Raw genomic sequence first — 25,310 nt, 5'->3', positions numbered from 1 at the left:
TTATGGACTCCCTCGAAATCATAAACAGCAATTATAACTAGAATGTGTCATGGGACCAACTATTATGAAATGAAACAATAAATCAGTTTGACCTATGTTAAAGGGGAAAAGTGTTATTTTTAGTGACTGTAAGAGCAGGGTTGGAATTACTGTTAAGTCTGTGCAGGAGATGGGAGGTTGTTAACCTAACTTGTCAGTACCCGGCACAATAAAAGGGTCAAGGTGAAAAGGAGACTTGCAGGCTCAGTTTTTGACATTTATTCCAGACTTCCAGGAAAAAAAGTCTTGCCTATTATCAAAATAAGGTAAAATCCCTTAATATACAGGACATTTGGTCAGTCTGTAATGTGTAATCTTCCATCAGATGCCATTGTTGAAACAGAAACTGTTGATTTAAAAGGTAATTGGATAAAAATATCAGTAGTAAACAGACGATTCAGATTACATTACATGACACATGCTGAGAAAAATATGAACACATAATTGTTGTTTATGTTGCAGGCTTCATCTGAGATTCTGTTCTGAGCAGTTCACCACACTGTACCAATTTAAGTACAAATTCATTGAAATTGCCCATTGCCTTGCTGTAGTACCAGCCCACTCTTTCAGTACCTCAGAGTTCAGGGAGTGGAGTTGTGGAGTCTTTCTAAACTGGGGTTACAGGAGAAATAGCAGCATATCCTGAGCAAATACTCCATAATTTCATATTGTTTTGAAGAGAGGGTGAGCAGATGTTGAAAAACAAAGATTTTGTTGAAGGCTGTTTGCATTTATGAATGATCTCATAAGAGCAAATGGATGTTTTGAATACTTCTTTAATGCTATTGGCCACTTTTGCTGACCGCTTTGCATTCAGGAATCCATATTGGAAGTTGTTTATTTTAAATTTGTGTTCTTCTCATAGTTTTGCTTTTTACGATTTGTTATTCTGCCAATCACACTCACTGGCCAGATGTTTCGTTTCTATACTACAATCATGGTCATCCCTTTGTGTTTTGTTCAATGACATTTTTGTCATTTAATTTCTGCCCTCTGAAACCTAACCTAGACCTTCTGTTATAACAAGGCGTAGAGCTGGGTGAACACAGCAGGCCAAGCAGCATCAGAGAAGCAGGAAGGCTGATGTTTTGGGCTTAGACCCTCCTTCAGAAATGGGGGAGGAAAAGGGGGTTCTGAAATAAATAAAGAGGGGGAGGGGGGTGGAGAAGATAGGTGGAGAAGAGACAGACAGGTTAAAGAGGCGGGGATGGGGCCAGTAAAGGTGAGTATATGTGGGGAGGTAGGGAGGAGTTAGGTTAGTCTAAGGAGGACAGCCAAGTCAACAGGGCAGGATGAGGTTAGTAGGTAGAAGATGGGGGTTGGGCTTGAGGTGGAAGGAGGGGATAGCTGGGAGGAAGGACAAGTTAGGGAGGCAGGGACGAGCTGAGCTGGTTTTGGAATGAGGTAGGGGGAGGTGCGATTTTGAAACTTGTGAAATCCACATTGATACCATTGGGCTGCAGGGTTCCCAGATTCTCCAGCATCTGCAGTTCCTACTATCTCCTAGACCTTCTGTTTCGTTATTCATTTGCGGGCCATCATTTATTGCCTGTTCCTGATTGTCCTGTAGAACGTGGTTGGCTGAAATCTTTATGGAGTGGGTATACTAGAGTGTTGTTAAGAAGCGATTTTGGTTCAGGATTTTGGTCCAATGATAGTGAAGAGAATAGTGAATAGTGATATAGTTCTGAGTATATGGCTTGGACAATTACTAGCAGTTCGTGGTGCCGTCACGTATATGCTGCTACGCCATTGTAGGTGATAGAGATCACAAATTTTAAAAGTGCAATGGAATGAGACTTAATGAATGTTTGCAGTGCATCTTAATGGGAGACCAGTAATGCAGGCTGCTTTCTTTTGGATCATTTGGCCAAATGGAGGGTTTTGTTTGCACTGGTGACTTGGGCCTTAAGTTTTTTTTCCCCCCCTATATTGAAGCTCGTTGCACCTCTGCCTTCCCTTAGTTCTGAAGAAGTCATTCAATTCAAAATTAGAATTCTGTTTCTCTCTACAATTGCTGCCAGAGCTGTGGAGTAATTCCAGCACTTTGTTTTAATTTCTGCTTTCCAGTTTCTTCAGTATTATGATTTTTACTTCAGTTTTTTTCTCAGGTTTTGACCTTTACCAAATCGTGCTTTTATCTTTGTGTTGTCTTTTAAAATGCTCCCCATTCCTGCAATTTGGGTATTGCTGGCAAGGATAACACTTATTGCCCGAACCTCTAGTTTGCATTGAGAACGTGGTGGCAGAAAGTTCTCTTAAAGCTGCTTTGATGTAGTGGTTTGATACAATTCAGTTACTTGCCCACTGGCTAATTCAAAGGGAAGTTCAGAGCAGCCCTGTTAATGTAGGATAGGTCTGTAAAGTGGTAAGGGGAGCTGATTTTCCTCCCTCAAGTAATGAACAAGTTGAATTTTTATGATGAAATGACAACTGCACGTCACTTTAGCTTTTTTATCAGTTTTTAAAATCTTAATTCTGCTAGTGGATTTAAATTCCTAATCTTTGCAATATTATGCAGGCCTCTGGGTTAATAATTCTTCATATAGCCAGTATGTTATCAAAATCAGTGTAATGTCCATGTGATCTATACAGGAAAAAAAAGCTAAAAAGTTTTAATAGCCCTCAAATGGTATTGAATGACAGCAGAGTAGATTGGTGTAAATATTTAAAACAGGTTTTTGAGTGGCCCTGGGTGTTAAGAGAAACATTTGTTTCCTGTATCTCTATCCATTACTCGAGTAATCAAAAACTATGATTAGATATGTCTGAAGCTAATTGGGACGAAATGCTTCTGTTGTGTACAATGTTTTAATTATTACCAAGCACACTGCCTTTCATATCGAGTCTTAGAATAATTGCTAGGACATTAAATGGGTAAGGGAAAATTTTAAGATAAGTACACATCTAGAATATTTGTTTTGTACAACAGATTTCTTTTGATTTGATTTTTAATTTCTTGGGCTTTGGTAATAACAGAATTACGAACTGAACTGTTTGCATGCTTTGTGTAAGACGGTGCAATCATTTGCATAGTCTTTGGTTTGCAGTGAGTTGTACAGTAGCAACTTTTGAAGCAATAACATTTTACATTCCTTCAAGTAAAAGTCTTTACATGAGTTCTGTCAATTTGAGGCTGACTGTCCTATAGAATACAGTTATTCCTAACCTAGAGGGAATTGTTGTGGATTTGAATTTGAGTAACTTTCTAGCATAGGTATTTTTAGCTGAACAGACTACTTTCTCGAGTTGCAGTTCATCCCATTTTATCTCGACAATTGAATCCCTTAGTGCTGCTGCTGGACTGCAGCAAGTCCATGCTACCTTGCTGCTAACATTGAACATAGATGGTTAATTTGTTAACTAGTGCATTGCAGAAACTCCTCAATATTTCAGCATTGCATCAGCAGAGATTGGTTGAATTTTGTTTAAAACGATCTTATCCATCCACCATCTTTCCAATTTTCATTGTGCTGAATGAAAATTAGCTGCTTATCACAGTGGGAGCGAATGGGCAATTTAATGTCTCTGTGTATTGAAATATTGTAAAGGCTTCTTAACAGTTCAGTGTAAATTCTTACAGGAGACAATACGTTTAGAAGCAAAAACATAATCTTTGAACATGTTTATGAAACATTTACATGTTCTCAAGTTAGTGTCAGGAAAAAAAAATACATTTCCTGTCTAACTTTCATCTTTTCTAACTTTGTCAGTTGTTAAAACATCGTTGTTCAATATGTGTGAAACATATAATATTTTTTGGGTGGCATGACAGGGGAGATGTGAAAAGGTTATTCTCCATTGTGGGAAAGTCTCAAACTGGAGAGCATGACATTGGAATAAAGGGTCACCCATTTAAGACAGTGATGAGGAATTTCCTCACAGAGTAGTGAACCTATGGAATTCTTTACCACAGTGGGCTATGGAGGCTGGGCCATTAAATATATTCAATATTGAGTTAATAAATATATTCAAGGCTGAGACAGTTTAAGGGAATCAAAGGCAATAAGGTGAAGTTGAGGGTCTTCAGATCAGTCATGATCTCATTGAATAGAAAAGCAAACTCGATGGGCTGCATGGCCTACTACTGCTTGTGGATCTTATGATCTTAATTATGAAGCCAGATGTGCCTAATTGCATTTCTGATTAAATGAAAAATAGAGGCACATGTAGCATAAGTAGTTTAGCCAGTTGTGCATTTGTTGATACATGGTGAGAGGTAAAGAATGTGCTAGTGTTTAGTTGTTGAATACTTTATCTCGGGTACTACGTGTTAGTAGATATTTAAGCAAGCACATACAAGTAAAAATGTTTCATATGTATTAAAGTTAGGAATGTATTGTTGAGATGATGCTGCCAAACACACATCTGTGGTTAGTCATCTTTTGCACTGGGTTAATACTGTTGGACATTTTTATTGTAGTTCATGGAATAGTTATAGCAAAAAAGGCAGCCATTTTGGCTCATCATGTCCCTTGTTGAAATATATTCACATAAATTTGAATTGCAGGATATATCATTACATTGCATCATTTTAAAAGGGGCTGCCTTATACAACACAAGGCAGCCCATTTGTATTTTACGTAGTCAGGTTATTATACAGAGTCTCATAATTTATGTATAGTGCCATTGGATAACCACATCCATATTTGCATCAGTCGTTCTTAATGTGGTGTATTTTCCAAAGTTTTTCAGTTTGAAGTGATTGGAGGCAGATCCTTAGAGGAAGAAAATTTTGCAAAGAACTTGTCAGGACTGCTCTGGCACGTGATTAGTGGTGGAGTATCTGTTTAGGGGAAGAGGAATTGCATGAAGTGAGGATGAAAGTGATTTGAAATGGAGCGAATCTCTATTAACTTTGTATCTTTGAAATCTGGCTTGGTAGTATTACGTTTGAGACCTTGACCATCAGATTTGGTAACTGCTACACACCCTAGAAAATCCACTTAAGCAATTTAAAGAGTCCTATCAGCTCACAAAAACTCCCACTAATTGTTTGCATTTCCTGTGCATAACTGGGCCTGTGTTCCAAGTTTCTATTGCAGTCTCTTAAAAGCCTCAAAATTGCTAGTTTTAACATGTCATTTGTGTTATTGCCTTGCAACAAAGACTTCGTTCATTTTTTGAGAACTTCCAAATTCTCAGAAAAATGAAGGATGAGCACAATTTTGTAGAAGTAATAGATGTGCTTGAGGTAATGTGAATGATGGTTTTCATGTTACAACAGTGCAGTAGTTCTGCAAACTTTCAGCATGGGAGCTTAAGAAATATCAATAAATTCTTTACCTCATCTTACATTTTAAAAAAAAAAAGACCATTCTTAGTGGCTCCACGTTAACTTCTGAAGGGCAATAATTGTTACACAAGGAAAAATATTTCTGTCATTGAAGACAGCGTCCTTATTACTGCAATAACTACAATTCCCTGCAGACTGACCATATGCCAAACCGTTGCCATTAAAAACCTATTTTGGAATATGGCATTGGTGTTCCATCCACAACTGAAGCTGGCTTTGTGGATGGTGACAACTCCCAACTTAATTTCTCCACTGCTCTAATTGTGAAGTAGTATGTTGCTCTCACCCGCTTACTGCCCTGTTTCCTCTAATGTCCACAAGATCTGACTAATTTATTCCCAGTGAACTCGGCTGAACCAGAGACGCTACAAGTGTAGTGTCTCCCATTGGCCGCCCGCCTCTAACCAAAAAAAAGGACTTGGTGGTGTGTAGATAAGGTTCTATTTCATGTTTTTTGTTATATTGTGTGATTGGCAAAAACTTTTTTCATTCCTTTTTCATTAATCTAAGCTAAGTTTAGCATTAACAATGGCAGGAGATCTCAGACCCCTGTTATGCTCCTCTTGCTCAATGTGGGAGCTCAGGTACATGGCTGATGTCCCTATTGCCTTCACATACAGGAACTCTGTCCAGCTGCAGCTCTTGTTAGACTGCACGATGGCTCTGGAGCTGTGGATGGACTCACTTCGGAGCATACGTGATGCTGAGGGGGTCGTGGATAGCATGTTTAGCAAGCTGGTCACACCGCAGATTAAGATTGCTGAGGTAGAAAGGGAATGGGTGACCAAAAGGCAGAGAAAGAGCAGGAAGGTAGTGCAGGTGTCCCCTGCGGTCATCTCCCTCCAGGGGAAGGCAGCAGTAGCCAGGTTCATGGCACCGTGGCTGGCTCTGCTGTATAGAAGGGTGGGAAAAGGAGTGGAAGGGCTATAGTCATTGGGGATTCACTTGTAAGGGGAGTAAATAGGCGGTTCTGTGTTTGAAAACCAGACTCCCAAATGGTATGTTGCCTCCCAGGTACACAGGTCAGGGATGTCTCAGATCGGCTGCAGGATATTCTGAAGGGGGAGGGTGAACAGCCAGTTGTCGTGGTGCACATGTGTGCCAATGATATAGGTAGAAAACAGGATGAGGTCCTACAAGCAGAATTTAGGGAGTTAGGAGCCAAGTTTAAAAAGTAGGACCTCAAAGGTAGTAATCTCAGGATTGCTACCACTACCATGTGCTAGTCAGAGCAGAAATGAAAGAATAGCCAGGATGAATGCGTGGCTTGAGAGATGGTGCAGGAGGGAGGGGTTCAGATTTCTGGAACATTGGAACCGTTCTGGGGAAGTTGGGACTATTACAAATTACACCTGGGCAGGACTGGAACCGGTGTCCTTCGGGGTGCTTTTGCTAATGCTGTGGGGGAGGGTTTAAACTAATATGGCAGGGGGATGGGAACCAAATATTGGACAGAATGGAGGTAGTAACTAAAGTCTGTAGGGAACTAGATAATGGAGTCAGCATGACTAAAGTGAATAGTAGTCGGGGAGCAGATGATGAACACAAAGGGACAGGTGGTCTGAGGTGCATTTGATTTAATGTGAGAAGTGTAGTCGGTAAGGCAGATCAGCTCAGGTCATGGATTGGTACTTGGGAGTATGATGTTATTGCTGTTACAGAGACTTGGTTGAGGGAAGGGCATGATTGGCAACTAGTTGTCCCAGGATATCGATGCTTCAGGCGAGATAGAGAGGGAGGTACAAGGGGTGGAGGAGTTGCAGTACTGGTCAAAGACGATATCATAGCTGTACTGAAGGAGGACACTATGGAGGACTCGAGCAGTGAGGCAATATGGGTAGAACTCAGAAATAGGAAGGGTGCAGTAACAATGTTGGGGCTGTGCTACAGGCCTCCTAACAGTGAACGGGAGATAGAGGTACAAATATGTAAACAGATAATGGAAAGGTGTAGGAGCAACAGGGTGGTGGTGATGGGAGATTTAACTTTCCCAGCATTGACTGGGATTCACTCGGTGTTAGGGGTCAAGATGGAGCAGAATTCGTAAGGAGCGTCCAGGAGGGTTTTCTAGAGCAGTATATATGTAGTCCAACTCGGGAAGGGGCCATACTGGACCTGGTGTTGGGGAATGAGCCCGGCCAGGTGGTTGAAATTACAGTAGGGGACTACTTTGGAAATAGTGACCACAATTCTGTAAGTTTTACAATACTCATGGACGAAGATGGGAGTGGTCCTAAAGGAAGAGTTCTCAACTGGGGGAAGGCCAACTATACCAAAATTTGGCAGGATCTAGGGAATGTAGATTGGGAGAAACTATTTGAAGGGAAATCCACATTTTGATATGTGGGAGGATTTTAAAGAGAGCTTGATTAGTGTCCAGGAGAGACACATTCCTGTGAAAATGAGGGATAGAAATGGCAAGATTAGGGAACCATGGATGACAGGTGAAATTGTGAGACTAGCTAAGAGGAAAAAGGAAGCATACATAAGGTCTAGGCGACTGAAGACAGACGAACCTCTGGAAGAATATCGGGAATGTAGGGCAAAACTGAAATGAGGAATTGAGAGGGGACATGAGATATTGTTAGCAAACATGGCTAAGGAAAATCCCAAAGCCTTTTATTCATATGTAAAGAGGAAGAGGGTAACTAGAGAAAGGATTGGCCCATTTAAGGACAAAGAAGGAAAGTTATGCGTTGAGTCAGAGAAAATGGGTGACATTATTAACGAGTACTTTGCATCGGCATTCACCAAGAAGAGGGACATGACAGATGTTGAGGTTAGGGATAGATGTTTGCTTACTCTAGGTCATGTCGGCGTAAGGAGGGAGGAAGTGTTGGGGATCCCAAAAGGCATTAAGGTGGACAAGTCCCCAGGTCCGGATGGGTTCTATCCTAGGTTTTGAGGGAAGGGAGAGAGGAAATAGCCAGGGGCTTAACATATATCTTTGCCGCATCCTTAAACACGGGTGAGGTCCCCGGGGACTGGAGAATTGCTAATGTTGTCCCCTTGTTTAAGAAGGGGAGCAAGGATAATCCAGGTAATTATCGACTAGTGAGCCTGACATCAGTGGTAGGGAAGCTGCTGGAGAAGATACTGAGGGATAGGATCTCATCCCATTCGGAAGAAAATAGGCTTATCAGTGATAGGCAACATGGTTTTGTGCAGGGAAGGTAATGTCTTACCAATTTAATAGAATTCTTTGAGGACGTGACAAAGTTGATTGAGGGAAAGACTGTAGATGTCATATACGTGGACTTCAGTAAGGCGTTTGATAAGGTTCCCCATGACAGGCTGATGGAAAAAGTGAAGTCACATGGGGTCCAGGGTGTGCTATCTGGATGAATAAAAAACTGGCTAGGCAACAGGAGACAGAGTAGCAGTGGAAGGGGGTTTCTCAAATTGGAGACCTGTGACCAGTGGTGTTCCACAGGGATCTGTGCTGGGACCACTGTTGTTTGTGATATGATTTGGAGGAAGGTGTAGGTGGCCTGATTAGCAAGTTTGCAGATGACACGAAGATTAGTGGAGTAGCAGATAGTGAAGGGGACTGTCAGAGATTACAGCAGAATATAGGTAGATTGGAGAGTTGAGCAGATAAATGGCAGATGGAGTTCAATCCGGGCAAATGTGAGGTGATGCATTTTGGAAGATCTAATTCAAGTGCGAATATACAGTAAATGGAAAAGTCCCAGGGAAAATTGATGTACAGAGATCTGGGTGTTCATGGCCATTGTTCCCTGAAGGTGGCAAGGCAGGTCACAAGGGTGGTCAAGAAGGCATACAGCATGCTGTTCTTCATCGGATGGGGTATTGAGTATAAGAGTTGGCAGGTCATGTTATAGTTGTGTAAGACTTTGGTTTGGCCACATTTGGAGTACTGTGTACAATTCTGGTCACCACATTACCAAAAGGATGTGAATGCTTTGCAGATGGTGCAGAGGATGTTCACCAGGATGTTGCCTGTTATGGAGGGTGCTAGCTGTGAAGAGAGGTTGAGTAGATTAGGATTATTTTCATGAGAAAGATGGAGATTGAGGGGGGACCTGATTGAGGTCTACAAAATCATGAGGGGTATATACAAGGTGGATAGCAAGAAGCTTTGCCCCAGAGTGGGAGACTCAATTACTCGGGGTCATGAGTTCAAAGTGAGAGGAGGAAAGTTTAAGGGAGATATGTGTGGAAAGCTCTTTTTGCAGAGGGTGGTGGGTGCCTGGAGCGCGTTGCCAGCAGAGGTGGCAGATGCAGACACGTTAGTGTTTTTTAAGAAGTATCTGGACAGGTACATGGATGGGCAGGGAGCAAAGGGATACAGACCCTTAGAAATAGATGATAGGCTTTGACAGAGGATCTTGTTTGGCACAGGCTTGGAGGGTTGAAGGGCCTGTTCCTGTGCTGTAGTTTTCTTTGTTCTTGGATGACCTTTCTACTTGCGTCCCCAACCTCCAGGCCTGTTGATGTTTAAATACTGCAGTGCCTCTCCTTTGTCCAATTCTAACTTAGTTACACTCACGTATGGAGCCATAGATTGTCTTCTCATTTATGCACTCTTCTGTAAACTGCATTTTTGACATCTTCCTTTTTCTCACCTACAGGCTGTTCAGCTTATGGAGTCTGCACTGCCATTCAGTGAGATCATGCTGATCTGACAGCACTCAGTTCTCAGTTCTACTTTCCTGCCTTTTCTCCACAACCTTTTGATTCACTTATTGATTTAAGAACCTGTCTTTCTCAATCTTGCATGTACCTAACAACCCAGCCTCTACAGGTCTCGGTGGTAAAGAACTCCACAGGTTCTCTAGCCACTGAGAGAAGAAATTCCTCTTTATCTCTATCCTAACTAGTTGACCTCTGAGATTGCGCTGTCTGGTCCTCAATACACTCAAGAGGCAATAAACTAGCAGCACCTATCTGGTTAGGCCCAAATATTTCCATAACATCTCCCCTTGTTCTTCTAAATTTTTGCAACCATAGGCTCAATCTACTCAACATTTCCCCATAAGAACATCCCTCCATACCCAGGATCAACCCTAGGGAACTTTCTGTGGACTGCCTCAAATCTAGTATATCTGTCTTAGATAAAGAGTCTATTTGGTGCTTTATATAGTTTTAGTAAGTCATCCCTATTTTTAAACTCAGTTCCCTTTTGCAATAAAGGGCAACACTGTATTTGGCTCCGCTGTTACCTGCTGAACTTATGTGCCAGCTTTGTGATTTGTACATGACGACCCCAAGTCCCTTGGTGCTACAGCTTTTTGAAGATTTTTTTCCATTTAAATATCCACTCCATTCTTCATGCCAAATTGCGTCACCTTACATTTTCCTACATTTTATTCCATCAGCCAAGTTTTTTTTCCCCCAGTTACTTAACCTGTCTGTATCGCGTTACAGATATCCTTCCTTGCATCGTCACTTGCTCTGCCATCTGCTGTTGTGTCAGCTGCAAACTTGGTGATACTGCATTCACTTCCCTCATCCAAGTCATTCAGCGGGTTTGGTGCTGGGTCTACCTCAATTTGTCATGCATAAAAGTGATTTAGTCAAGCATACAGAAGGTACGGTTAGTAAGTTTGCAGATGACACCAGAATTGGTGGTGTAGTGGATAATGAAGAAGGTTATCTAATATTAGAAAGAGATCTGGGTCAATTGAGTCAGTGGGCTGACGGAGTTCAATTTGGATAAGTGCAAAGTATGGCATTTTGGTAAAACAAAGAAAGATTTGCATCACATCCTAATAGGGTGGTTAAGGTAGTTAGCAAGCTTGCTTTCATTGCTGAGACCTTTTGAGTATAGGAGTTGGCACATTATGTTGAGTTTGTACGGATGTTGGTGAGGCCTCTTCTGGTCACTGTGTCATAGGAAGGACATTATAAAGCTGGAGATGGTTCAGAATAAATTTACCAGTATGTTGCGGGAGTGGAGGGATTGAATTGTATGGAGAGGCTTGATAGGCTTGGACTTCTTTCACTGGAGCGTAGGATGTTGAGGGGAGTTTATGAACTTTATAAAATTGAGGGATATAGTTAAGGTGAATGGCAGATGAAATCTCCCACCCTGGGGAAAAGACAAGATGGGGGGGGGGTCTCTCTTATGTGGGAAGATTAATATTTAAAAAAAGAACGGGGGGGGTCAGCTTTTTTACACAGGTTGGTTCTTGTGTGGAGTGAACTTCCAGAGGAAGTGGTGGATGTTTGTACAGTTACAATGTTTCAAAGACATATAAGTACATGAATAAGAAATATTTGGAGGGATATGGGCTAAGCGCAGGCAGGTGTGGCTAGTTTAATTTGAGATTTTGGCCAGCATGGACTGGTTGGACTGAAGGGTCTGTTTCTGTGCTGTGTAGCTCTATATTGCTCCTGTGCTATTTTATAAGAGTATAAAAATAACCCAAGGGCAATCGGCAAGAATTTTAAGGTAGGTTGAAATGTTTGTGAAGAGTTTTCTGGTTGATAGTTTTGATGTGAGTTTGAAGTTTTGCGAACAATGCATGCGGAGTTAAGTACCATTTCAGTAATTCTTACAAGACTACAACTGATTTATGGCTTTTTATAAATAGCTGATAATTAAGTTTGTTAGTAAATGCAACTTATTGCATAGATATTTTTGGATGGAGTAGCTTAAAATGTATACGTATGTTGATAATATCAGAAAGGTTGTCGGAAAGCAGAGTCATTAGTGACATTTAAGCGACTGCTGGACATGCACGTGGACAGCAGTGAATTGAGGGGAATGTAGGTTGGGTTATTTTATTTTTGGATTAGGATTATTCCACGGCACAACAACATGGGCCGAAGGGCCTGTACTGTGCTGTACTTCTGTATGTTCTATGTAAACCTAAATGCACCAAATACTACAAGTGTTGATTTAATGTTGGTCAATTAAGTTATTAACCTGTACTGTTTTGGTGTCTGATTCAGTGCTGTATTCTAAATTTGTATGAATCAGTAATCATTCTAAACTGGTTCATTATTTTTTATAAAAAAAATTTGGTTTTTAGCTTTGTGTTAAGAGGTTTGCTCAGATTTTTTTTGTCTACATGTTCCTCCATGAGCTGAATTTTGTTTTTTTGAATATCTCTCGTTCCCTTTGGGGGTTTCAATATAATTTCTTAAGATGAGTGAAAAGTCCTGTTAATTATAGGTAATTATTCTCTGTTCAGCTGCCATGGCAAAAGTCCCGAGCTGAGTCTCCCTGTCAGTATAAAACCCCACGTTCATGGTCGTATTTTACAAATCAATTTGGATCCTTGCTTTTTCACTATTTTTTCTGTCATCCCTATAATGGGATCCAAAGACATTTACTTATCGTTTCAGCAAGAGACTGACAATGATATAGTAACAATTCAATGTATTTATTTGTTCTATATTCTATAAGTTAAGGTATGGTGGAAGGATCTATTTTTGTTTTGAAGCTCAGAATTACTAGTGGCTTCATTTTATTCATTTTGTAAAGTTGCATAATGAGGTCTACTGTATTTAAAATCTTGACCTTGCAGAATTACTTGGATCCTGTAATTCATCATGTCTGTTGAATGCTTCAGGTTTCTTAACTGGATAAAAAGCAGTTGTTATTCCCCAGTATTCTATTTTTTTGCCTATAAATGGTTATGCTCAAGTATTAAATGTCTCAAAAGAATGCAAAAAATTTCTTGCAATTTTTATGACAATCAACCTGGAATGTTGAACTTTGCTACATATACGAAAGACCTGAAGGCTTGTGGTAAATAGGGAAGAATTGCTTCTATTGGCAGAAAGGCTGTAACAAGACCATATTCATCAGTTGCTTTAAATTCATGAATTTAAGGTAATTGGCAAAAGATTTTTTATGCGGTATGGAAATGATTTCAGATGGATGCCCAAAAACATGTTGAATGCCGATTTTCTCAGTAACTTTCAAACGGGAATTGGATAAATACTTAAAGGAAAAACATGTTGGAGTGTTGGTAAATGGTAGCCCACTGGGTGTGTGATTTTTTTTCTCTAGTACAATTTAAATTCAAGTTCTAGGAATCTACACTCTAAATGCTTACATTCATTTGGATCTCTAACTGTTTAGGCAATAAGAGGCAGTATGGTGATGTAACTTGGGCAATTTAAATAAAGTAATAAAGATAAGACTTCAAGATAGGCAATGATTTTGCTGGTCCACTGTGAATCTTGTTTCTTAATTCTGTCAAATGTCATTTCTGTGTCTCCATCTCAGCTTATCAGTGTGGCCTGAGTGAAGGAGCCATCTGCTAATGTGTTTTAAATATTTTAATAGTGACTCTTGGTACTTGGAATGAGTTGATTAAAATAATGTAGAAATGATAGTAGATAATATTTTAAGTATGTACAAAGTGGATATAAAATCAATATATTAAGACTCTGAAAGAGTTGTGGTATCAGGATTGTTTAAAACAATGCAGTTTTAATTGATACATATTCAGAAGTCATAAAAGTAAGAACTATAGCTAGATACTTTATCACAAAACTACCATAGAACTTACATATTTAAAGAAAGAAAATATAATGCAGTTCAGCAAAATGTGATTGCTTCTTTTTGAAACGTCACTGGTTTAATTAATAGCTTTTTGTGTAAAAAGTTCTGCATTAAGTTTTTCTAACGTGTGTCCACCGTGGGAATGAAGCTAGGCATCCTACTTCATCTGTGCCTTTTAAAGTCTGATTCCTGAACAATTCCCTCCACATTTCTTCTGCACAGTACATGACCTCAACTCAGAATCACAATTGTTTCAACATAGAAGAAGGCCATTCAGCCCAACATGGCTGTGCCATTTCTGTAAATGAACATCTTTCTTAACTGATCCTAATCATTGCTTTTTTCCCCATTTTGTGTCAAAATCATGTACACTAGTGACCTCTGAACTGTTTTGGCTTTGCTACCCCGGCGTGTCCTATTCATAGATCATTTCCATGTGTTCACTTCTCCATCTTTTCTTTTGTCTACTTGAGCTCTACACAACAGCATATTTTTAAGAGACTCCAGTCACTATTCCCCTTGACACTAAACTTTCCAATCTTTTCCCTGACTTGGTAGTCTGTTTTAAGGAATTGGGATTTTTTTAGTGAGAAAGACACCTGAAGTCACTGTGCAGCCAATTAAGATTTACATGCAGAGCTCATTGTGGGCAATGGGGAACCATCAAGAGTGGGCGGGGGAGCTGTGGTGAGGACAGGGGGAGGGAGAGAAAGTAGATCTCTTCTATGGTACCTAACTCTCCCTGAAGGCATCAAATGCATTAATAGACACTGCATACACCTTCTCCAGTGACACCCTGACACAAACATAATGGAGGATGAGGGAAGAGAGTCAGCAGATATGGAACTCCCACCCCCACACAGCCCACTATATGGACCTGTTAATGACTAGCCTCTGAGTCTGCTTTTTTAATATATCCAGAAGTGTTATTTCACACAACTGAACAACCTTCCCCACCACCCAATCACTGTGATTTTGTTATTATTTTCAAGCTATTAACCACCACTCATGCAGCCAATTAGAAATTTATTTGTGAAGCCTATTATAGGCAATGTGATTGGTCTGCTTTTATTTTCTACATCTAGTCAAAGTTTAAGCCATATTTTTGTAAACAACCTGCTCAGGAATGATACTACACACCTCTGGACCAGTTGAGGGCAGCACGGTGGCTCAGTGGTTAGCACTGCAGCCTCACAGCGCCAGGGACCTGGGTTCGATTCCAGCCTCGGGTGACTGTCTGTGTGGAGTTTGCACATTCTCCCCGTGACTGTGTGGGTTTCCTCTGGGTGCTCCGGTTTCCACCCACAGTCCAAAGATGTGCAGGCTAGGTGGATTGGCCATGCTAAATTGCCTGTAGTGTTCAGGGGTGTGTGGATTATAGGGGGATGGGTCAGGGTGGGATGCTTCAAGGGAAAGTGTGGACTTGTTGGGCCCAAGGGTCTGTTTCCACACTGTAGGGAATCTAATCAATGAAACCAGGTCTCCTGGTTCAGAGATAGGGACATTAGCACTGCACCACAAGGGCTCCAAGTCTACTTTATATCTTTAAATCACCAACCCCTTCATGTTTTTCAACCAACCTGTTCAAAGGTGTTGTTACACACTTCTGTAACACATGGGACCTGAACCTAGGTTCTTATGGTTCACAGACAGGGACTCTACCATGATGCCATCACAGCCCTGTTTTTGTTCCTTTCTATATCCAGACATGCTATCTCACACAACTGAGTGACTTTCCCAATACCAAAATCATGATTTATTTTTGCATTTTTCCTTTAATTTCTGATAGTTATCACCTTTGTAGCCAATTAAATATTTACAAGCAAAGTCATTATAGGTGGTACAAACCATCAAAATTAGAGGAGGTAGAGAGAGGGGTAAGGGGCTAAATCAAAATGGAGTTGGAGGGAGAAGCCCTGGGCTGCTTTTCTGTTTAATCAACCTGTTCAGAAATGTGTTTACACACTTCTGGACGGGTAGGACTGGAATCTAGATCTCCCGGCTCAGAAGTAGTGGTGCTGTGGCTTCAAGCCCTGCTCTTTTTCTCACTTTTATACAAAGCCCTGCTATATAATATTTTCTATTCAGTCTGCTCGGAAATGTCATTACATACCTCAGGAACGGGTGGGACTTTAACTCAGGGCTCCTGGCTCAGAGTCAGGGAACATACCACTGTGCCTGGAAGCCCTCTTTTTCCTCCTAGTCTCTTCTGAACTTTTTTAATCCTGTTAACAAGGGAAATCCTACTCTGACATCCAGGAGGAGGTTAATTCATGATTACCCCGGACATTGTAGGGGTTATCACAGTCCTATATGCTACTTTTGTTATGTTATTGACTTCCTAAATGTAATTATTTACATCTTTTTATATGTGTATGTATAAATTTGGGATTATTTAGAAAGAAATGCATAAGTAGAGTCCTTTGAAACTAAGTGCTCCGGACTGAACATGCTTATTTTAGTGATAATGAAGGGTCTAGGCCCGAAACGTCAGCTTTTGTGCTCCTGAGATGCTGCTGGGCCTGCTGAGTTCATCCAGCCTCTCATTTTATTATGCTTATTTTAGTATATTTTAAAGATTATGATATGAGCTGAACCCAGGAATTGGGACTCTGAGCCGTTTCATTATACATTTGTATTTGGGGTAGAAATGGGACAATTATCTTGTGGTAACAGTAAATGTGATTTCTTTTTTGTAAACTTGTATAGTGTCTTCTAATTGATCTGTGATTTGTTGCAGATAATATCCCGGAGGATTTAAGAGATGCTTTCTACACCGACCAGTATGACCAAGAACACATTAAACCACCTGTCATTAAGTTGCTGCTGTCGAGTGAACTCTATTGTCGTGTCTGCAGCCTAATTCTGAAAGGGGATCAGGTGGCTGCATTGCAGGGTCATCAGCCTGTCATTCAAGCATTGTCTCGCAAAGGCATTTATGTTATGGAAAGTGATGATTTACCAGTTTCCGAATCAGACCTCGCGCAGTCTCCAATCAAAATGGTGAGGGAGAGATACTCTGCTGCTTCTATAAATCTTTGAGTTTTATTTTCATTTAAATTAGTGGCAATATGGTATCTCTGGATGAGTTTGTCTCTTTTTTTCTTAAATTATTAAATCAGTTTCCTGTCATGTGGGTAGGAAAATCAAAATGCATAACACAGAAGTAATTGCGTGGATATAGTTATCTGCCATTATTACTCTTCTAAATACATTTGTATCAGTACTTTAGTTGCAGTTGGTTATTAGTGTTGGTGCAGGGGTGTAGTAGCGGTTGCTGAATAGAGAACTGTGATATTGAATGTAATGAAGCCATGAATATTTCAAATTTATTTGGGCAGTCCTTTGTGAACAAAGTTGGGCATTCTTTTTGGATAGAGGATTGACCTTGCCATCTGAGCTGCTGAGAACAATTTGAATGGAAACCTCTCCTGCATGTTCAGATTGTTGCTGTTCGTATTTTCTGTTTCAGTTCTTTTCCTTTAGACTCATGCACTAATGGTCATATAACACAAGGCATGCCGTTGTTTGGCTGATGAATTAAGAGAAATCCTCATTGTTGACTTTGACACTACATAGTGTCATAAGTGATCATATCTTTGTGTTTTCAGTGCTCACTCTGCCTCAACTTTAGGCCAGGAATTTGTTGCATTCTCTGTGACCCATTGCCAGCTCCCTTGCAACATAGTTGTGTTGATAGTCTGCTGCTGATATGTGTTTGTTTTATTCTGACGTGAGATTTGCAGTACTGTGTCTGTGCACTACTGTTTCACCAGTCCAATACATGAGGTTGCTTATGTGTCTATTTTCTGTCATGGTAATAATATTTTATATCCTGGTGCTGAAGAGTTCAAAAGTTGAACTAACTTGACCAGCTTCAGAATCTGGGTGAACATGAGGATTGTGGGAGACCAGGGAAATAAAAAAAATTCTCATTGTGGCAGCAACACGGACATCAGCAAACCTTTTATACAATTACATGAAAACTGCATGGAGATGATAGCATAACAGTAATGCAGTCATCTATTTTGATACTTGTGACGCTGTTATAATGCCTGAATTTGCTCTCTTGGTCTTAAAAATCAACTTTATATTTAAATAGAGTACACTTTTTTCTGAAATCTATTGGAAATGCTTTCAAGTGGTTAGTGATTTACTTTATTTGTAATAATATTTTGTAGATAATATTCTTCTTAAAATCTTACTGGAGGTACCATTTTCTTAACCGTTTTCCATATGCAATTTATTGCAACTGTTTTTGTATAAACATACAAATTAGCAGCAGGACTAGGCCATTTGGGCCCTCTAACCTGGTTCACAAATTAACGAGGTCATGACTGATCTGATTCCAGTAACCAACTACAAACTGATGTCCATTTCAAGCCCACTGACTCCCACAACTACCGAGAATACACCTCCTCCCACCCACCCTCCTGCAAAAATTCCATTCCCTATTCCCAATTCCTCCGCCTCCGCCGCATCTGCTCCCAGGATGAGGCATTCCACTCCTGCACATCCCAGATGTCCACGTTCCTCGAGGACCACAACTTTCCCTGCAGTGGTTGAGAACACCCTTGACTGCGTCTCCCGCATTTCCCGCAACACCTCCCTCACACCCCGCCCCCGCCACAACCGCCCCAAGAGGATCCCCCTCATTCTCACATACCACCCCACCAACCTCTGGATACAACGCAACATCCTCTGACACTTCCGCCGTCTACAGTCCGACCCAACCACCCAAGGCATTTCTCCATTCCCACCCTTGTCTGCCTTCTGGAGAGACCACTCTCTCCGTGACTCCCTTGTCCGCTCCACACTCCCCTCCAACCCCACCACACCCGGCACCTTCCCCTTCAACCGCAGGAAGTGCTACACTTGCCCCCACACCATCTCCCTCACCCCCATCCCAGGCCCCAAGATGATCTTGCATATTAAGCAGATGTTCACCTGCACATCTGCCAATGTGGTATACTGTATCCATTGTACCCGGTGTGGCTTTCTCTACATTGGGGGAAACCAAGCGGAGGCTTGGGGACCGCTTTGCAGAACATCTCCGCTCGGTTCGCAATAAACAACTGCACCTCCCAGTCGCAAACCATTTCCACTCCCCCTCCCATTCCTCAGATGACATGTCCATCATGGACCTCCTGCAGTGCCACAATGATGCCACCCAAAGGTTGCAGGAACAGCAACACATTCCGCTTGGGACCCCTGCAGCCCAATGGTATCAATGTGGACTTCACAAGCTTCAAAATCTACCCCCCCCCCCCCCCCACTGCACCACACAACCAGCCCAGCTCGACCCCTCCCCTCACTGCATCCCAAAACCAGCCCAGCCTGTCTCCGTTTCCCTAACCTGTTATTCCTCTCACCCATCCCTTCCTCCCACCTCAAGCCGCGCCTCCATTTCCTACCTACTAACCTCATCCCGCCTCCTTGACCTGTCCATCTTCCCTGGACTGACCTATCCCCTCCCTACCTCCCCACCTATACTCTCCTCTCCACCTATCTTCTTTTCTCTCCACCTTCGGTCCGTCTCCCCCTCTCTCTCCCTATTTATTCCAGAACCCTCTCCCCATCCCCCTCTCTGATGAAGGGTCTAGGCCCGAAACATCAGCTTTTGTGCTTCTAAGATGCTGCTTGGCCTGCTGTGTTCATCCAGCTTCACACTTTGTTATCATGGATTCTCCAGCATCTGCAGTTCCCATTATCACTAATTCCGGTGTAAACTCTCAAAAACCATTGACTGACTTATTAATCAAGACTAAAAGTTATTGTATTTCCCAAGCCATGGCATGAATGCTTGTGCTGCCCTTGCAAATAATGAGTTAAATTTAGAAGCTCTAACACTTTGCGCTGTTTGTCTATTAATTATTTGGCTGATGCAGAATGTCTTCTGTTGTAAGCTGACAAGATGAATTGTGAAAATAAGGATTTAAAGAACTGAGAATTTTGTACAGAGTGGCCACGATGCAAATTCAGAAATTCGGACCAGACATTGGAGTAAATGACCTTATTCAGGAAGCTGTACAACACTGACACAATTATCAAGTGCTTACACTGATGGCAGTATCTTTTCCATTGCAGCTCATCAATGTAATGAGCAGATGATAGGAATGAGAAACCGCAAACAATGAACATATCTTTCAGATATCTCAGTTCCACTGAGCATTGTCATTTCCTTGGGCAACATCAGCGGCTGAAAATCAAGAGTTTGGTAGTGCTAAGCATTTGAATCACTTTTGTAATTTGGTAGCTTCAATTAAAGCCATAAAGCAGTTTTACTAGCCAACAGTCTCTTGCAGTTAATTTCACTAACTGTAAAGTTTTTGGTACATCTTCAACTTGAATGTTCTCTTAAGATTGAAGGACCTACTTTGCATTCAAGTGTTTTCCAAACCTACCATACTTATTTTACACTTTATATTGCAGATTGTAACCATTATTATGAAGAATTCAGAGCTGATAGCTGTTGACTTGAACAATGCAATTCGGTGAATTTCAGGCATCCAAATAGGGGCAGTTCAGGGTACTATAATTGAAACCTGTCTTGTCTGAAAGCATGGGCTGAGTTTAAATAATTAATTTTTTAAATTCTGCGGCTTGACCTCTTTACAAAACTGTTAAAGTAAAATCCAGGCTATTCATTTATGTTTGTAGTGACTCCCAGTGTTAGGAATGAAGGACAAAACCTAGTTTCTTAAAAGTGATGTGCCAGTCACCTGTTTCTCTCTCTCCAGAGTGCCCATATGGCTTTGATTGATGCACTGATGATGGCTTATACAGTAGAGATGATCAGCATTGAAAAAGTAGTGGCCTCTGTGAAGCGTTTTTCTACATTTAGTGCCTCAAAGGAATTGCCATATGATCTGGAAGATGCCATGGTGTTCTGGATAAATAAGGTAAACATGCAAAACTTTGCTGCCTATACATTGCAAACTTGTATTTCCATTCTCTCCATGTTCATTCCCAGTCAATTAAACCTTAAATCAGTGGTAGCACCCAAATGCCACACCAGAGACTTAGGCATACAATTTAAGCTGTCAGTTCACTGCACTACTGGAGATTTCACATTTTTGAAGGTGTTGTCTTTTGGATGAGACATTTGACTTGAGACCTGCCTGCTGCCTGAGGCTTTCCTCGTGTCCTGGCCAATATTTACACCTCAAAAAACAGCATGAAAGTAGTAGAATATAAACTGCAGACACTGGTAATCGGAAACAAAAGCAGAATATGCTGAACACTAAACCGGTTTTCCAGCATCTCTGGAGAGAATAGATGGGTTAGCTAATCAAATTTGAATTTTAGACTTGTAAGGTAAGCAGTATTTTAAAACATACAAAGCAATTTTTTTTATCTTCCATCCATCTTTCGCTGTTTTCTTAAGCAATGAGTAGCATTCTTTATTTCTCTCACCAAATGAATCGCTTTACGTGTTACTGAATTTCATTTGCCATGTATCTGCTCATTTTGGAAGTTTATTTATGTCTTCCTATAGTTATTATGTTGTGGAGGTGCTGGTGTTTGACTGGGATGTACAAAGTCAGAAATCACATGACACCAGGTTATAGTCCAACATGTCCTGAGGTGATGAAGGAGCAATGCTCTGAAAGCTTGTGATTTCAAATAAACCTATTGGACTACAATCTGGTGTTGTGTGACTTCTGACTTTAGTTATTAGCTATACCTCAAAATTTGACATTGTCTGTGAATTTCAAAACCACAACTCCAATTTACCATCTCAAGATCTTTATGTACATAATGAACAACAGTGGGTCCCAGCATTAGATTCATTTTGCAGAATCATAGATCCCTACAGTATGGAAGAAAGCCGTTTATTTGTTCACTGGATGATGGCGTTGCTGGCCAGGCAGCATTTATTGCCCATCCTTTATTGGCCAGAGGGCACTTAAGATTCAGCCGCATTGCTGTGGGTCTGGAGCGACATGTAGGTCATAGCAAGTAAGGATAGCAGTTTCCTTCCCCAAAAGGCAAGAGATGAACTAGACAGGTTTTTCCTGACAAATCGATAATAGATTTATTATCATCATTAGACTCTTAATTCCAGATTCATTTTTTGTATTGAATTCACATTCCACAACGGCCACGGTGGGATTTGAACCTAGGTCCCCAGAGCTGGGTCTCTGGACTAAGAGTCCAGCGATAATACCACTAGGCCATCCACCCCCCCCCCCATCCATACCGACACTGCGAAGAACACCCCACCCAGCGGCGCCCCCTACTCTGTCCTGTAACCCTGCATTCTCCATGGCTACTCCACCGAGCCTGTACATCCCCGATGCTATGGGCAATTTAGCATTGGCCAGTCCACCTAACCTGCATATCTTTGGACTGTGGGTGCAAACTGGAGCACCCAGAGTAAATCCGCACAAACACAGACAGAACGTGCAAATACCACACAGTCATCGAGGGTGGAATCAAACCTGGTTCTTTGGTGTTGTAAGGCGGCAGGGCTAACCACTGAGACACCATGCTGCCCCAGTTTCGTTGTTTTTGAGTTTGAGCAGCTGCCCTTATCTCTCCCCCTCAATTTTCTTTATGGTAATTTTTTTTCCCTATTTATTCCACTAGAAGCCACTAGTGCTACATACTGGACCTTTCACATAAATTTATTGTGTGCTACCTTATCAGATACCTTTCAGAAGGGAATTTTTATCACATCTATTTTGTTTTATTTGTCTGTTATTCAACAAAGCATTCAGTGTGGTTGATTTTCTTCTAGTTTTAACACAGTACCTCACAGCGCCAGTGACCAGATTCTATTCGAGCCTTGGCTGATTGACTGTGTGGAGTTTGCACGTTATCCTCTTGTCTGCATGGGTTTCCGCCGGGTTATCCAGTTTCCCCCTCAATCCAAAGATGTGCAGGCTATGTGGAATGGCCATGGTAAATCTGGTGTTACAGGGATGGAGGGAGAGAGTGGATCTGGGTGGGATGCTCTCCAGAGGGCTGCAGACTTGATGGGCCGATTTGAACTCCTTCTGCATTGTATGGTTTCTGTGATTCTACTTTGCTATTTTCCTTATGGAATACTCTTCTTTTGAATTTAGATAATCTCTCCTTTTATGGGTAATATGAATAAACTATTGATTCAAAGTCTTAAGTAATGTTTTTGACATCCAGGTTCAAATCCTGCTGGGGCAGATGGTGGAATTTGAATTCAGTGACAGATCTGGAATTAAGACTCTAACAATGACCACGAAACCACTATTGATTGTTGGAAAAACCCATCTATTTTGCTGATGTCCTTGTGGGGAAGGAAGCTGCTGTCCTTATCTGGTCTAGCTTACATGTGGCTGCAAACTTCCTGCGAGGTGACTGACTCCTTAAAAGCCCTCTGGGCAATTAGGGATGGGCAATAAATGCTGTCCTAATGATGCCCACGTGCTGTGAATGAATAATTTTTGACCAATTTATTTACACTTGCTTCGTTGTTTTTCTCAATTCTTTGTGCTATCTATACTTTTCCAAATAATTGTCTTAAATCTTATTATGATTTGACCACAACTATTTTTCTTCATTTATCTGCTCCAGCTCATCTCCTGTTATGTGATTTTGCTGAACTTGCTCCTTTGTTGAGTTTTTGACATAGTGTGACCAAAAATGAATCTTGTGTGTGCTATTTCTTTCAAGTTCATCCCCTCATTCCCATTTGCTTCCTTTCCCTGCCAGTTTACCTGGGGAGATTGACAATCTTACATGATGATCATGCTATTTTCTATTGTTCATTTTCCCATATATTTGGCTGTATATTTTTCCTTATAATAAAATTAATCAGAAATAAAAGTAAAACTAGGAAAATCTTGAAATACAAAAACAGTGAAATTTGGAGCTTGAAAGCCAAAACAAACACAGGTCTGAAGAAGTCATGATCAAAGTGCTAAGTGCTCTGATCTGACCGTACCTGGGGTACTTTGTACGGTCCTGGTCACCAGCAAATGAGGGAGGTGCTCAAGCCCTGGAAGTAATGCAAGTTTTCAATTTTCCAATGTTAAACATACCAAAAGACATTTCAACTTCATTACGTCTGTAAGTTTTTAGAACCATCAAAAGCTGATTTTTGCCATGCATTAAGTTTATTATTGTTCTTGTGTTGCTATGTTTTGTAAAGATGTAGTTACCCCCACACGTGTTTAACAACATAGATTAGTTTGCATTAAATAGCAACAGTTGATAGTCACTGAAGGTTGTTGGTCCAATTGGCATTCAGGTGACTACCTAAATTGGCAAAAAGCCAGATTGTTCATCAGCTGATCAACAATAATCACAAAGATAAAAATGTATGTTGCACTAAGCAGGCAGCATGTTTGAGTTCATCATTAAATTCAGAATAGTTTTTATTATCGTAATACTGTTATGAATTATAAGAATTAATTTAGCTGACTTAATAATCGATCCATCTGTCTGTCAGGATTACCTGAATTAATAGTTTGTTTGCAAAATTGATCCATATAAAATCTCAGACACGACTCTTAAAATTATTGCTTCCAAGTTCTTTATTTCCCTTGACATGGAATTATTGAAACATTGTAAAGAATGGCATCCAGTGTATCAAAGATGATGCCTAGTGGATAATTTGTTTGCAGAAACTTCATTGTTTTCAGATGTTAGACTAGTAATGATTGTGACTGCATAGGTTATTTTTGTAAAACTAGGAAGAAATTATTGCATTTTGAGCTGTAACTATTTCTGTATAGTTTCAGGACTGCAGTACATCCCAGAATGTTAAATGACCATTAAGTACTTGTGTATTGTTACAGCATAGACAAATGTTTAGTAAGTTATGAACAGGGCAAGTTCTTACAAACAGCAGTGTGAGAATGACCAGGTAATATGTTTTAATCATTTAAAAGGATAAATATTTCAGAATGTTAGATAACTTTTCCTGTTATTTGAAATAATGACTTGAGGCCTTTATGGCAACTACAGAGAGCAGATGGTGTCTCATTTTAATATCTCAATTGGAAGAGATTTTACACCTTTTACATTACAGTCTCAATATGCACTATGGTGTCAGCCTAGATTTTTATGCTGAGGGCTGTGGAGTTGAAAGTATATCCACAACTTTTTTGACTCAAGTGAGCATTAACAGCTGTTAATTTTACAAGTGTGCAACATGGTTTAAATATGTAATCTCTACTTTCAGGCATGCAATCACTTACATGTAAAGGCAGTTTTCCCCCCCAGCATTTATTTTTAATCTCTCTCCTACTTCTGAGTGACTTGTTTTGAAGAATTATTCCACATTTTAAGCAATTTTCAGAGGTCTTGATTAGAGTTTGTGTAAGATACAGTAATAAAAGTACTTGTGTATTGTTGATTGCTGGAAAATAAGAAACCGTAGGGATGGTTTCCTTGTTTTGTGTCCTCAATCAGAGTTTCTGTGTTAGAAATACAACTAGTGTTTTATTTTCATATGCCTCAGCCCTCCATGACATATTCACCTTCACCTATTCATTTCTATTTTAA

General features: G+C 40.6%; 1 protein-coding gene across 5 annotated transcripts in view; it reads left to right on the top strand.

Annotated features, from left to right (window-relative positions):
• The window catches only part of camsap1b (calmodulin regulated spectrin-associated protein 1b), a 106,345-nt gene that overhangs the window by 31,357 nt on the left and 49,678 nt on the right, over positions 1–25,310 (top strand). For all 5 annotated transcript variants that reach the window (XM_048558685.2, XM_048558684.2, XM_048558683.2 and 2 more), the window contains exons 2-3: positions 16,561–16,823; positions 20,561–20,722. In XM_048558685.2, the coding sequence (XP_048414642.1) occupies positions 16,561–16,823; positions 20,561–20,722 (425 nt within the window). The remainder of the gene's footprint in view (positions 1–16,560; positions 16,824–20,560; positions 20,723–25,310) is intronic.

Source organism: Stegostoma tigrinum, chromosome 29 (assembly GCF_030684315.1).
Source record: "Stegostoma tigrinum isolate sSteTig4 chromosome 29, sSteTig4.hap1, whole genome shotgun sequence".
NCBI lineage: Eukaryota > Metazoa > Chordata > Chondrichthyes > Orectolobiformes > Stegostomatidae > Stegostoma > Stegostoma tigrinum.
The sequence above is the reverse complement of the archived record's forward strand: the minus strand, read 5'-3'. Positions and strand labels throughout refer to the sequence as shown.